The sequence below is a fragment of the Pantherophis guttatus genome, chromosome 7 (genome assembly GCF_059756535.1).
Source record: "Pantherophis guttatus breed Tessera chromosome 7, ASM5975653v1, whole genome shotgun sequence".
In the NCBI taxonomy this organism is placed as follows: Eukaryota; Metazoa; Chordata; class Lepidosauria; order Squamata; family Colubridae; genus Pantherophis; species Pantherophis guttatus.
Window position 1 is genome coordinate 1,516,725 of NC_142069.1, and position 15,175 is coordinate 1,531,899.

General features: G+C 46.8%; 1 protein-coding gene across 1 annotated transcript; it reads left to right on the top strand.

Moving 5' to 3' along the window:
• The first annotated feature begins 458 nt into the window (after positions 1-458).
• CIMAP1B (ciliary microtubule associated protein 1B) lies at positions 459-7,057 on the top strand. Its single transcript, XM_034404977.3, has 7 exons — positions 459-626; positions 1,921-2,061; positions 3,494-3,697; positions 4,805-4,906; positions 5,051-5,172; positions 6,087-6,227; positions 6,935-7,057. The coding sequence occupies exons 2-7, from the start codon at positions 1,953-1,955 to the stop codon at positions 7,013-7,015; spliced, it is 759 nt and encodes a 252-aa protein (XP_034260868.1). The 5' UTR covers positions 459-626; positions 1,921-1,952; the 3' UTR covers positions 7,016-7,057.
• The last annotated feature ends 8,118 nt before the right edge of the window (positions 7,058-15,175 follow it).

Sequence of the window (15,175 nt, forward strand, 5' to 3'; positions counted from 1 at the left end):
CCTCTAAGTCCCTTCCAGCTCTATTCTATTCATTCATTCATTCATTCATTCATTCATTCATTCATTCATTCATTCATTCATTCGGTGTCCTGGGGTGGTGTGTTCCCCATCGGCTGACAAGCCAGCTCAACGGGGAAGCCAGATTCACTTAACAACCCTGTTACTAACTTAACAACGACATCAATTCACTTAACAAATGTGGCAAGAAAACTTGTCAAATGGGGAACTCTGGGTGGGAGTCGAAGTCCACAAGTCTTAAAGTTGCAAGGTTGGAGACCCTGCCTGCCTGCCTGCCTGCCGTAAAGGAAAGGGAGAGGGCGCTCTCTGGGCGTGTGCAGAGTGCCTTTTCGCCAAAGCTCCCGGGAGGGGCTCTCCGGGCTGCCGGCGGGGGGGTGGGGGCGGGCAAGGGGGAGGGGTTAAGGAGGGGTGGAGGGATCCGCTCGAGAGGGGGGGCGGGAGGAGGCGGAGGGCGGGGCCAGTTGCCGGGTGACGCTGTACACAATGGGGGCCGGAGCGGGGGGGGGGGCAGGAGGCGCCCGTCCCGCTGCCCGACTCAGTGCTGTGCTGCTCCCGCGGGCGCCTCTACGCTCTGCCTTGCGCCTGGTCTCTCTGCGGTCCGCCTCCAGGTGGGTGGGCCCCCTTCGGCGCGGGATCGAGCGGGGGGGGGGGATCTCCGATTCTTCTTCTTTTTTTTTTTTGGCTCTCCCGGACCCCCTTCGCACAACCCGCTCTGCCCCTGCCTCGCTCTCCCGACCCCCGACCCATTTCGGGGCAAGCTTGGTTCGCTTTCGGGGAGGGGAGCCGCGGGGAGGGGTGAGAGGGTCCCTGCACCCCACAACTGATGATCCCGCCGAGCCCCCTGCCAGTCGCTGCCGGAGCTGGACCCTCGAGCGGGGGAAGGGGCGGCTGGATCCCCGCCGAGACCAGGGACCTGCTCCGACTACCAGACCCCAATTCAGATCCCCTCTTCGCCCCATCTGGGCTGGACCGCGGACGCCCCTCCCCTCCCCTCCCCACCCAGCAGACACAGATCCCCGCCTCCCCTTCCCCCCGGGATCCCCTCGATGGGGTTCCCCCGCGCCACATCACGAGTGTTTGGGGGGGTTGGCTGGCCGACAGCGCCTGGCCGGGGAGGGGGTCTCAAAACCCAAGTCTCCCCGCTCTTCCTTCCACCCCGCCACCCACTCACCCACCCCCAGGCCCTCCTGATTTCCGCAAACTGGACCCATCCAGGTGGGAAGAGGGGCCGAAATTCGGGGTGTTTCTGTACTAACCCCCCCAAATGACCAGCACGTTAAATGAACAGGTGCCCTGCGCACGGATTGATGGCTTTTACTGGTCCCTTTGAGTTGAGATATAGGATTAGGATCCCTTAGTTGATCCTTTCCCTCGCTGCTCATCACAACAGCCCTGTGAGGTAGGCTGGGCCAGCAGAGAGCAACTGACCCGAAGTCAACTCCATTGGCAGAAGGGACACTTGAGCCTCGCTCGGCCACCCCACTTCTCTACTTCTGCATCAATGTTTCTCAACCTGGGCCCCTTTAAGATGTCTGGACTTCAACTCCCAGAATGTCTGGGACTTCAACTCCCAGAATTCCCCAGCCAGCTGGCTAGGGAATTCTGGGAGTTGAAGTCCAGACATCTTAAAGGGGCCCAGTTGAGAAACACTGATCTGGTCCAATCCTTTCTAGACTTCACCGCCTGGTTGCCCAGCCTGCCTGTCAAAGGATTAATTGAACCATAGGCTCTCTTAATTAATTAATTAATTGATTGATTCCTCCCTCCTGCTCCTCCCTCCCTCTCTGGCCAAGGCAACCCGCTCAGGCCCGGCTGGGGATGATGGATCGGACCCAGCCTTGCAGGAGAGTGTTGCAAATACTCTTAGTTGGTCAACATCCTTCTCTCTTCCTCCTCCTGCAGATCTACTGAAGAGTTAGCACCACCCAGCGAAGATGTCCACAGACGTCTGGGTAGGAACGTGGAGACCCCACCGGCCGAGGGGACCAATCGCTGCCCTCTACAGCAGCCCCGGACCCAAATATGGACTCCCGACTAATGTGGGTGAGCATCAGCCTTCTGCACTCTGGGGTCTCCTTTTAATCTTCGAAGAGGGGAAAAGGCAGCCTTCTTTCTAAAAACAATGAAGGTGGGATGAGAAAGAAAGAAAAGAAAAGAAAAGAAAAGAAAAGAAAAGAAAGAAAGAAAGAAAGAAAGAAAGAAAGAAAGAAAGAGGAAGGAAGGAAGGAAGGAAGGAAGGAAGGAAGGAAGGAAGGAAGGAAGGAAGGAAGGAAGGAAGGAAAGGGAGGGACCAAGTGGAGGGAGGGAAGAAAAAGAGACAGAAAAAGCGAGAAAGAGAAAGTGAGAAAATGAGAGCAAAGAGAAAAGGGAGGGAGGGAGAGAGAGAGGGAGGAAAGAAGAAAGAGAGAAAGAAAGAAAGAAGGAAGGAAAGAAAGAAAGAGTGAATGAGTGAATCAATGAATAAACCAATCAATCAATCAATCAATCAAGGAATCAAGGAATCAAGGAACCAATCAATGAACCAATGAATGAAAAAGGGATTGGATAGATGACTTCCAAGAGTTCTTCCAATTCTGTTATTCTGTATTCTGAATGAATGAATGAATGAATGAATGAATGAATGAATCTGACCATAAGCTTTAGATAGGAGTATTTTTTTTAATCCACCCAACTTCCTGTCAGGGAACATTTTGATAGTCAGTGGCACAAAAGAATACCCAATTAAAACAAACTAACTCAGATTGGACCTGGAAGCAATTTTTTCCAAGCATTTGCAACCGAAAGAGAGTCCCTGATTCCTAAGACGGCTGGTCTCTCCTTCTGAGGATGGTGCACTGATGATGTTCCCTAGTTGGGTCATGAAATGTCTGCAAAAAAACCAGTCCAGCTCAGAGAGCACTAAGGATCCCATACTCCTTCTCTCCTCTTCCTCCCCCTCCTTTTGCTCTTCCTCCTCTTGCTCTTCCTCCTGCTCTCCACCAACCCCCCTCCCTTGTAGCACTGATGATGTTCCCTAGTTGGGTCGTGAAACATCTGCAAGAAAACAGCCCAACTCAAAGAGTCATGTCATGTCTCTTCTTCTACATACTTGGGACAAGCCACCCCTTGACCCATCCTATGGACCTTAGTGAGACCCAGTGGGTGTTGAGCGGGGCAGGGGACCCCACACCAGGGATGAAATCCAGCAGGTTCTGACCGGTTCGGGAGAACCGGTAGCGGAAATTTTGAGCAGAGTGGCCCCAGAGTGGGGAGGGAATTGAGATTTTACAATATCCTTCCCCTGCCGTGCCCCCCAAACCACGCCCACCAAGCCACATCCACAGAACCAGTAGTAATTTTTTTAAAATTTCACCACTGCCCCACACCCTTTCTTAGCACGCGGGGGGTGGGGGCTTGATGGCTGCAGGAGCCCAGCTATGGGGCACTTCTTCTCCATTGCAGGTCCCATTCACTCACGCTCTCCTCCTCCGTACAGGTTACCAACAACACGATCCCTCTCGATTCCGGGCCCCGGCCTACAGCATGGGCAGCCGACGTTTCCAGATGCTGGAGAGCTGTTCTCCCGGGCCGGGCTACATGGTCCCCACTAACATGACTATGAGAGGCAAGGATGGCATCCCCGCCTTCTCCATCTACGGGCGCCCCAAGGACGGGGCGACCTTTCGGACGCCGGGGCCAGGTCAGTGTCGGGATCGAGGTGCCCAAAGTGTCCTAAGTTACCTTACCACAGTTCTCTTAGTGGCTGTCCAAAGTTACAAGCCCAGTAAAAAAAGTTACGTCCATGTTTCACACTTATGACCTTTGCGGCATCCCTAGGTTCACCTGATTTACATTCGGATGCTTGACAACTGATACACATTTATGACGGTCACAGTGTCCTGGAGGGGTTGGGTCATGTGATCCCCTTTTGCGACCTTCCGACAAGCCGGGGAAAACGGGTTCACTTAACAACCGGGTTACTAATTGAACAACCGCAGTGATTCACTTAACAAAGGTGGCAAGAAAAGTCGTAAAATGGGACAAACTCACATACATTTCACTTAGCAGCATAAATGTTGGGCTCGATTGTGGTCATAACTCAAGGACTACCTGTGTTCTGCTCTATTTGGGGAAGGGCTGTGGGTTTTTCAAATCTTCTTTTTCCTTTTTAAAATCCAATTCAAATTTTTAAAGTGTTTAGTCTTTTAACCATATCTCCAGATTAGTTCTCTTAGTTCTGTTCCAAAATTAATTGTTACTCAGGCCTTTGTCTCTTTAAAGTTGTAGTTTTTAAAAATTTTCCAAAGCCCCTTTGTTGCATAGCCGCTGTTTTAGGCTAGGGGTCTTCTAATTACTAATAATGTTCCAAATGTGGTTGCAAGCCTGGGCTGTTGTCACTCACCCGGCTTCAAAAAGCTCCGTCTTTCTCCGCTTTCCTCCAGCACTTTTCTTGCCTGGTTGTCCCAGCTTCGCGGCAGCCACCATGGCTGCTGCCCCCCGCCGCCGACTCACAGAGGGTTCCCTCCGACCTCCTAGGAATTTGCCTGTTCCTCTTGGTCGTCTAAGGCACCCCTCTTCTTCCCCCGTCCTTGCAAGACGGGTTCGGTCCGAAGACCCATCGGCGGCGGTTCGGCAGCCGGGGGTTTCGCGGGACTCTTCAGAGCCTGCTATTTCCCCGACTGTCTCTCCGTGATGTCAAACCGGAAGTCCAGGCTGTGGGTTTTTCAACCCCTTGTTCTCCGATGACCTCCTGAGCTGCTCCTGCTTTTGGGACCGAAGAGAATTCCACCTTTTCTTTCGTTCGCAGGTCGTTATTCTCCGGAGAAAGCCGGGAAGTTGGCTTATCCGTGTCCCCCAAATTACTCCATGGCTTCACGGACAAAGGACTTCCAGAACGAACAGACGCCGGGTGAGATGTGTTGCTTTGTTGTGTTGCATTGTGTTGCTTTGCCTTGGGGTGCTTTGGGTTGGGTTGCTTTCCCTCTGCAAGCAAAGCCCCTCTGCCACCCCCATCCCAAACCATGACTGTCCCCTTCCTCAACCCCCCCTCCAGGGCCCGCCGCCTACGGCCTCCCTCCAATGATGGGCCCCAAGGTGATCGGCAAGAGCTCAGCCCCCAATTACTCCATGTTTGGACGCAGCGCCATTGGCAGCTTCTACGAGGACCTCAGCCGGGTAGGGGGACCCCTAACCTCTTCTCTTCCTCTTCTCTTCCTCTTCTCTTCCTCTTCTCATCTCTATTCTTCCTCTTCTCGTCTCTTCTCTTTCTCTTCTCTTTCTCTTCTCTTCTCTTTCTCTTCCTCTTCTCTTCTCTTCTCTTCCTCTTCTTGTCTCTTTCTCTTCTCTTCCTCTTCTTCTTCCTCTTCTCTTCCTCTTCTCTTCCTCTTCTTGTCTCTTCTCTTCTCTTTCTCTTTCTCTTCTCTTCTCTTCCTCTTCCTCTTCCTCTTCCTCTTCCTCTTCTCTTCCTCTTCTCTTCCTCTTCTTGTCTCTTTCTCTTCTCTTTTCTTCCTCTTTTCGTCTTCTCTTCCTCTTCCTCTTCCTCTTCTCGTCTCTTTCTCTTCTCTTCTCTTTTCTTTCTCTTCTCGTCTTCTCTTCCTCTTCCTCTTCCTCTTCCTCTTCCTCTTCTCGTCTCTTTCTCTTCTCTTTTCTCTTCTCTTCTCTTCTCTTCTCTTCCTCTTCCTCTTCTTGTCTCTTTCTCTTCTCTTCTCTTCTCTTCTCTTCTCTTCGCTATATGCTGTATGCTGTATGCTGTATGCTGCATGCCAGTAATGGCTAACCTTTTCCAGACCGAGTGCCCAAAGCGCAGATGCACCCGAACCCCCAAAATTCAATAGAATCCTATCCTATCCTATCCTATCCTAGTTTCCTGCTTGAGCAGGGGGCTGGATTAGAAGACCTCCAAGGTCCCTTCCAGCTCTGTCCTATTGAATGGCATCTGGAAACCCAGCAGCTCATGCAATAAATGGGGTACCCGGGCAAAGCTAGCCCCCCCCCAATTACTGTGCATTCTGCCGCAATTCTGGACGGGGTGGGTGGGTCGGGGCTCTTGGGAGAGTGCAGGTGGCTTGTGATGCTCAACCTCCCCACAGACTCCGGGGCCGTGCAATTATCGGGTGGTGGAGACCAGCGTCTACAAGAATCGCCCCCCACATTACAGCATCATCGCGCGGAACATGCTTCCAGGGGACACGACCATCATTCCGGGCCCCGGGGCCTACAGTCCGGAGAAGGTGAGGGCCTGCAAGGGGAGAGGGGCTTCTGCGGGGCTCCCGTGTAGCCGAGGGGTCATGGGACGCAAGGGGGAGGGGGGCTGCTCCCCAACTCAGTCCTTCCTTTCAACCATTGGCTTCCTTGGCCTCTGCCAAAAGTCCCTGAGTTACGACCATAATGGAGCCTGCCCCTCATGGGCGTAACTGACGATGGTCGTAAAGCGGGTCAGCCACCTGCTTAATTTCAAACATTTCCTTCCTTCACCTCAGCCAATACTGGGAGTCCTCGTATTACGACCATAATACAGTCTTTCCCCTCATAGTCGTAACTCACGATGGTCGTTAAGCAGGTCAACCCCCTGCTTAAGCTTAATCACCTCCTTTCCTTACAACACAGGGAGTCCTCAAGTTACGACCATAACAGAGTCTTCCACTCATGGTTGTAACTCACGACGGTCGCAAAGCAGGTCAACCACCTGCTTCATCATCTCCTTCCTTACAGTGCAGGGAGTCCTCGAGTTACGACCACAGTGGAGCCCTCGTGGTCGTAACTCCTCATGGTCCCCCGACCCCTCCCCCCCCAATTTTGCCAACTTCAAGCCGACCTCTTCTGCGAGGCTGGGGGGGAGGCAGCTTCCTAGCCCCCTCCCCTTCTCTTCGCCCCCACCCCAGGAATAACACCGCCTTCTCTTTTTTCCCCTTTCCTTCTCTTTCCCCAAACCCCACAGCACAACCCCCTCCGTGGCTTGACTTTTGGGATCCGCCACTCGGACTACGTGGCTCCTCTGATTGTGGACGTGGCAGATTAGGCCACGGCTGGGCAGGCCGGACAAGAAGCCGTTCTTTGCCAAGTCTGGGTCTCTGGTCGATGCTTTGGGGGGGGCGTGGGGGGTTCCCGTGTGGGGCAGGGAAGAAGCAATGAGAGGCTTGGGAGGGCCTTCAGATTGGGCTGGAAGGAGGGGGGCTCTTAGGGACCCCCTCCAGTTCCCCTAGGAAGGTGGGGGGGAGGCTGCAGCGTCCAGGGGTGCCCCACTGATGCGACCGTTTGGCCGGATTGCTGTGCCAGGCTGACATTTGGTATTGGGCCTTTGGAAACCCACTATTTTTTTCTTTTTTGACCCCTGGCATGAACCAGGGTTCAAAAGATCAATCAACCAATCAGTCTTCTTTAGGGGGGGTCTGCCCAAACAGGGTCAAAAAAGTCAAGATGGCGGCCACCTCGCTGGAATCAACGCTGCCCGTAGCTTCAATTGCCGCACCTTAATTTGTTTTGCACCCATTTTATGGATTCTTCAAGCGGTCCGTGCCCCATTCAGCGACTGGAGGGGCAGATTGCATAACTGGCACAAATCACACTTTTGCCTGGCATGGCAAAACTCCGCCTGCTGCGAGTTTCTGACCACTTTGGTTGTGGAAGCACAAACGCACAGCGATCTGGGGCCGTTCTGCCCCAGCGTCCTGAAGCACCCCGCAAACCAGGATCCAAGTGTTAGTCTACAGAAGGGCTCTCCAAACCTGGCCACTTTGAAGACTTGTGGAATTCTGGGATTTGAAGTTCACTAATCTTAAAAGGGACGCAGTGGCTCAGTGGCTAAGACGCTGAGCTTGTCGATCGAAAGGTCGGCAGTTCAGCGGTTCGAAACCCGAGTGCCGCGTAACGGGGTGAGCTCCCGTGACTAGTTCCAGCTTCTGCCAACCTAGCAGTTCGAAAGCACGTAAAAAATGCAAGTAGAAAAACAGGGACCACCTTTGGTGGGAAGGTAACAGCGTTCCGTGCATCTTTGGCGTTGAGTCATGCCGGCCACACGACCACGGAGACGTCTTCGGACAGCGCTGGCTCTTCAGCTTTGAAACGGAGATGAGCACCGCCCCCTAGAGTCAGGAACGACTAGCACACATGTGCGAGGGGAACCTTTACCTTTAGTCTTAAAAGTGACCATGTTTGGAGACCCCTGGCTGAGGAATTCTGGAATTTGAAGTCCCCAAATCAAATTGGCTGTGTTTGGCGACCCCTGGTCTATGGGGCTTAAAATGACCAGATGTAGCATTGCACTGCAGTGGGGAGACTTTGGGTGGTGGGACAGAGGGACAATGTTTGGCATGTCGAGGGAAGAGAATATTTGCAGCTCCGGGTTGAACTGTGGGGTCCTTGTTGCTCTCTGAGCTTGTTTGCTTCTTTGCAGATATTTCGTGACCCAACTAGGTAACATCATCAGGGCTAGAAGGGGAGGGGAGGAGCAGGAGGAGGATTGTGGGGTCCTTAGTGCTCTCTTATCTGTTACCGTACTTCCTTGCAGTACATACATACTTTCATGACTCAACCAGGTAACATCATCAGGGCTAGAAGAATTGAATTAGAAAGCTTCTAAGAAACTGATGATATTCCCTAGTTGGGCCACAAAATGTCTACAAGAAAAGAACCAAGCTCAGAGAGCATGGCTGGCTGGGGAATTCTGGGAGTGGAAGTCCACCAATCTTAAACTTGTCAAGTTTGGAGACGCCGCTGGCTGAGGAATTCTGGGAGTTGAAGTCCGCCCGTCTTAAAGTGGCCAAATGTGGAGATCTGAGGAATTCTGGGAGTTGAAATTCCGCAAATCTTAGTTGCCAAGTTTGGAGACCCGGCTGGCTGAGGAATTCTGGGAGTGGAAGTCCGCCCGTCTTAAAGTGGCCAACTTTGGAGACCCCCTGCTCTCGGATAACATCTGCCCCCACCGTCCTTCCGAAGGAGCCTGAAAACCTGACTCTGAGGTGCCGATGGGGCTGTTCCATACAGGAAGGGGCTGCTGAATTGATGACAGAGTCCACCTTCCCTCCGAAACTCCCTCCCCCTCGGTTCTCTGCTCTCCACCCGTCCATCTTTTCTAGTTGTCATATTGAAGTATTATTACAGAGGCCTTCAAACTTGGCAGCTTTAAGACTTGTGGACTTCAATTCCCAGAATTCTCCAGCCAGCTGGCTGGAGAATTCTGGGAGTTGAAGTCCACAAGTCTTAAAGCTGCCAAGTTTGAAGGCCTCTGTATTATCATCATCATCATGTTCTTTTTCATTGCTTATTTTGTGGCTCTATTATTTTACTTCTCTTCTGCTTACATTCTTTTCATGTCGTCCTTTTCATTGTTGTAAGCCGCCTGGAGTGGCCCCATGGCAAGATAGGCGAGCAATCAATCAAATAAATAAATAAATAAAGCAAATATCTAATTTGTGCATCTTTACCTTGGACCAAAAAGATTCTGGAAAGAGGCTCCAGTAAGAGGGGTGGGGGGAGGTGTCTGTTGTTGGTTTGCAAAATGGCTCCATGTTGCACCATTTCTCCTGCTAAAATTGGGCACAATTGCTGCCACAGCGTAGACTGCCAACCCTTCAAGGTAGGCCAGGTTAGGAAATTAAAGCCATGCAGGCTCACCAGTGGTGGGATTCAAGTAATTTCACAATCGGTTCTCTGCCCTAATGATTTCTTCCAACAACCAGTTTTCCAAACTGCTCAGAAAGTTAACAACCGGTTCTCCCGAAGTGGTGCGAACCGGCTGAATCCCATCACTGAGGCTAGGTATTCCTCAGTTTGTGACCACAATTGAGCCCAAAATTTATGTTGCTTGGTGAGACGGTTGTTAAGTGAGCTTTGCCTCATTTTACAACCTTCCTTGCCACGGTTGTTAAGTGAATCACCGCAGTTGATAAGTTAGCAACATGGTTGTTAAGTGAATCTGATTTCCCCATTGATTTTGCTCGTTGGAAGGTCTCAAAAGGGGATCATGCGACCCCCGAGACATTGTGACGGTCATAAATACGAGCCTGTTGCTGAGCGTCTGGATTTTGATCACCTGACCACAAGGGTGCTGCAACGGTTGTGTGAAAAACTGTCACAAGTCACTTTTTTCAATGCTGTTATAACTTCGAACGGTCACTAAATGAATGGCTGGAGATCAAGAATTCCCTGTACTACCAGTATTTTCTTTTTTAAAAAATATATAATATTTATTAAATTCCCAAAGATTAAAATACACAGTACAGAAAGAAACATAATACACAAAAAAAAGCAAGAAAAACACACACACAAAACAAAAAATATCAAACATATCAAAATTTCAATACTAATAATTTTTTTGCATCGGTATCTAACCTATTTTACCTCTTTACACAAATTCTACTTCTAAATATCTCTGTCTTAAACTTACATCTTTATTTAAATTATCTTGACTTCTATTTACAATTCGATCTCATAACAAAAACATCCATTAAGTTTTAACTTTACTCTCCAGCCATTTATTCCATATTAAATAGTACTTGGTGTCCTCCCTCTCCTTCATTTCCATAGATAATCTGTCCATCTCTGCACGTTCGTATATTTTTTTTTACTATGATTTGATCTGGAGGGGTGTCTGGTTGTTTCCAATTTTGTGCTATCACAATTCTACTGTCATCCAGACAGATGAGCTGTATTCGAGAATTGGTCTAGCAAAGGTTTTGTATGCTCTGGTTCGTAGTGTAATATTACCAGAGAAGAAGCTACGCAAGATTAAGTTTACAACCCTTAATGCTTTTTGGCAAAGTTGTTACAGTAGAACAAGTGAAGGAGACAATGATAGCATGGGCAAAAAAACTTTGGCTACACCATAGAACCAGATAAATGGCAAATATTATAGGACAGGAACTATAAATTAACAATATCAACTGCAAATTTATAAAAATTTATAAAGAAAATTTGTATAAGATGTTTTATAGATGGCACTTTGCACCGGCGAGGTTGGCAAAGATGTTTAAAGATAAATCAAGCTAAATGTTGGAAATGCCACCAGATACCTGGGTCTTATTATTATTATTATTATTTTAAAAAAATGATTTATATGCCGCCCTTCTCCGGAGACTCAGGGCGGCATTGTAAGCTCAGGGCGGCTTACAATGCGTTAAGCAATAATTATCATATGTGGTGGACATGCGTAGAAGCAAAAAAATACTGGACAAAAATACATACGTGCCTGGAAAAGATGATAAAACAGCACATTGATTTAAAACCAGAAATATTTCTGTTGGGGATTTTACCTGAAACCTGTAGTAAGGGGAATGCGTATCTAATGATTCGTGTATTAACTGCAGCTTGAATTGTATTCGCACAAAATTGGAAAAGTGAAGAGATCCCTACAGATGAGAATGTGATTAGGAAAATATTAGAATGTGCAGAAATGAATAGATTAACACTTGCAATTAAGGAGAAAGAACAAAGTGAATACTACACGATATGGGAATTATTTTATCGATGGTTAGAAAATAAAAACGGAAGCTAGAAATAGGGAAATAAAAGAAGATGATTAATATGAAAATATGTTAAGAGAGAGACGTAAACACTATGATGATGATTATTATTATGATGTCTATTAGGATTATTATGTTTAATATTCATATTATATTCTTATTAGAAGATATGTTAAGAGGGAGAAGTGAATATGTTTATAATGTTCACTATTAGTATTGTTAAATCAGAGAATTAATATTAATGTTATGAATAATGTTGTAAACTTTGATTATTATTGCACAAAGATACACGTACCCAGATGACACACTGTTTAATGAAAGATGGAATTATTATACTAAAAAAATAAAAAAAAATCTTTTAAAAAAGGCCGTCACACAGACCAAATCCCTTTGATCCCCAAACACCAGATGAGTTGCCAGAAATGCTTCTTTTGAGGCCCCAAAATCTGTTCCCTACCAGCATAATATTTCCCACGATCCTTGTTGCCTCTTGGTGAGATGGGCAGCATACAAAGTCTAATCAATGCACATTTGCCCACCTCGGTTAGGTGAGTCCAGTGGAGAGGAGGCAGCAGTTCCTGGCACACCATAACTGGGCCCTGAAGCTCAGCAGGACCCGGACTCAGATTCTCCGCGGACAAGACCCTGGGACGATCAAGAGCTGGGTTTGACCGAGAGGAAGCTTCTCTTGATCATGGGCTCCGTCCTCCAGAGAGGAACATGCTGGGTCAAGGGTGTGGTGGAAGGAAAGGATAAGATAAAAACACCAATTTTGAAATAATGAAGGAAAGAAATAACTAATGAGAAAGAAAAAGGAAAAAGGAAAAGAAGGAAGGAAGGAAAAAGAAAAAGGAAAAGGAAGAGAGAGAGAGCGAAAGAAAGAAAGAAAGAAAAAGAAGGAGGGAGGGAGGGAAAAAGGAAAGGAGAGGAGAGGTAAATAAAGGAAAACAAGGAAAGGAGGAAAGAAGAGAGGGGAGAAAGGAAAAAAAGGAAAGGAAGGTGAAGGAAAGAAGGGAGGGAGGGAGGGGGAAGGAGGGAAGAGAATTGAGGGAAGAAAGTGAAGGGAAACAATAATAAGGATAGAATATAAAATACTGATATACTAGATTTAGTAAAAACTTGTTATTCTGTAACCATTAGGTTCCTGTAACACATATATTGTGCCTTTGTAGTTGTATCACATATAATATTCCTTTATATTTTGTTGCAAACATATTGTTATTATCTGGTATTTGTCAAACGTATGTCCCTGCCATTTGATCTGAACCCATATCAATCTTCTTCCTGTTTTTCTTGTGCCATCTAAGAGCATGGTACGTGTATCTCAGTTGGAACTGCAGACATCATCCAAGGGATAATTTACACTTCAGCCCTAATTTACACCTTTGATCTGTATAAGCTCGTTCCTTGCAGAACCAGGGAGCCAAATGGCCAATTGAGAAAACAAAGGAATGCTCAAGGAAGAGATAAGGCTAATTGGGAGGCTTCTATTCCTTTGCAGGGCAACAGGGAATGCACAAACCTAAACTAGGAGGCCAGAATTGGGTATTAAGATGACGCCTCTGAAGGTATAAAAAGGACACCATACCTTCCCCAAGGTGTGGCTATCTCCTCACATGCATTGTATCTGTATGTTCTGGATATAGTCCCACCCAGTATTTTGTTTTTGGCCATAAATAAAATCTGCTTCTTTTTGCAAGCCTCGTCTTGAGTCTCTCTCTTTGGCATTCTGGTGACTCAAGTATATTTTGGGACCTTACAAAAGGAAATATTATAAAGAAGTGACTTAAGAGCAGCTGCAAGTACATTTACAGTTTACCCCTTCTAAGGTTACAACATCATTTCCTTCTTTCTCTTTCTGATCCACCCTTTCTAATCCTCAAACCCATAAAACCTTCATTTCTTTTTTGGTTTCCAGCAAAAAAAAAAAGGGGGGGGGGAAGTCCACCGGGGCTTCCAGTCCCCAATGCATGCATTCTTCTCCTTTGTCTAATAAAACGAGTCAGTTTCTCCATCTCTGCCAATGGCCTCGTCTTCAGCAGCCACCGGTCCTTCCTTCAGAGTCTTTCCGGTCTTGGGAGCATCCAATAAACTTGAGAAAGGCTGATTTAGAGGCTGCAGAAAAACTGGGTGCTTTGTGGTTTTGTCTGATGCCACATGAGAGTCTTTGTCTCAATTTGCACCACAAAACACTCAAACCACAAACAATCAAAGTTTCTTGGTCTGGGCAAGTTAAGGGAGTGTGTTGCCCAATTTAACACTAAATGCTTGTTGTGGGAGCGATTTATTCCTTTGTTCAATTTCTCTAACCGCCCCATCTCAGTGGACGATCTGGGGGGAGCTTACAATTCAGAACATACATTGCAATTTAAAAAAAAATTTTTTTTTTTAAAGAAATGTGTATTTTTCCAAGACACTTTTCAATGTCTTATTTGTTATGGTGTTTTTTTGTTTTGTTTTTTTTTAAAAAAAATATTTTGGTGTTTTGCCTTTTAACTTTCCTTGAATGAACTCAATATTATTATGGGCCGTCCCCGACAAACGTCCACAAGGGAGCCCAACATTTCTGTTGTTAAGCGAGGCATTTCTTAAGGGAGTTTTGCCCCCTTTTATGACTTTTCTTGCCATCGTCGTTAAATGAATCCCTGCAGTTATGACACAGTTAAACGAATCTGGCTTCTATTTGGCTTGGATTGTCCAAGGGCCGCAAAAGGAGATCACGTGACCCTGGGATACGACCGTCGTAAATACAAGTCAGTTGCCAAGGGTGTGGTCACGTGGTCTCGTGAATATTGATCATGAGACCACGGGGATGCTGCAACGGTCGTAAGTGTGAAAAATGGTCATAAGTCCCTTTTTTCAGTGCCGTTGAAACTTTGAAGGTCACTAAATGAATTGTGGTAAATCGAGGATTACCTGTATTATAAAAAAAAAAATTAAAAAACATCTTAAAACAAGGACAGATTTTTTTTTAAAAAGTAAAATGTAAAGTAATGGGTGAGCTTGGAAGCCACACAAACAGAGGTCACTTCAGGACACGGGAAAACTCGGTGTGGCTTAAGGTCAGTGTTCAGTTCGTGGCCTCCCTGGCCCTCTGCCCTTTCCCCCTTTTTAAAGCCCTGGCTGGGGGGCAAAGGGCAAGGCGGGGGGGCATTGAAAGTATCTCCACCCCTCTAACTCAGTTGGGGGGCCAAGAGGGGGCTGCCCCATTTGGGGACCATGCTGCATCACTCCGGGGCTTAAAAATAAACTTTTCCCTTACATAAATAAATAAATAAATAAATAAATAAATAAATAAATAAATAAATAAATAAATAAATAAATAAATAAATAAATAAATAAATAAATAAACAAACAAACAAATAAATAAATAAATAAATAAATAAAAATAAAAGTTTATTAGCTCAATGCAGAAATCTTTTTTATTTCAATCTTTTTTTTCCTATAACATATTAAAATTCCAATTTCAGTTAAACCGTCTGTTGTCTGGGTACAAATAATTTTAGGAAATAATAATCAAAATGTTTACAACAGTATTCATTACATTAGTATCGATTATAATATTATTATTAATAGTAATAATGTTTGCTTAACCAATTTAACATACTTTTCTTATATCACTGATCCTTTCCATCTATTTTCCCCGTTTCTAGCTCCTGTTTCGGTCAGCTAACTATTGATAAAATAAGTCCCAAGTCCAAAAGTATTCAGCTTCTTTC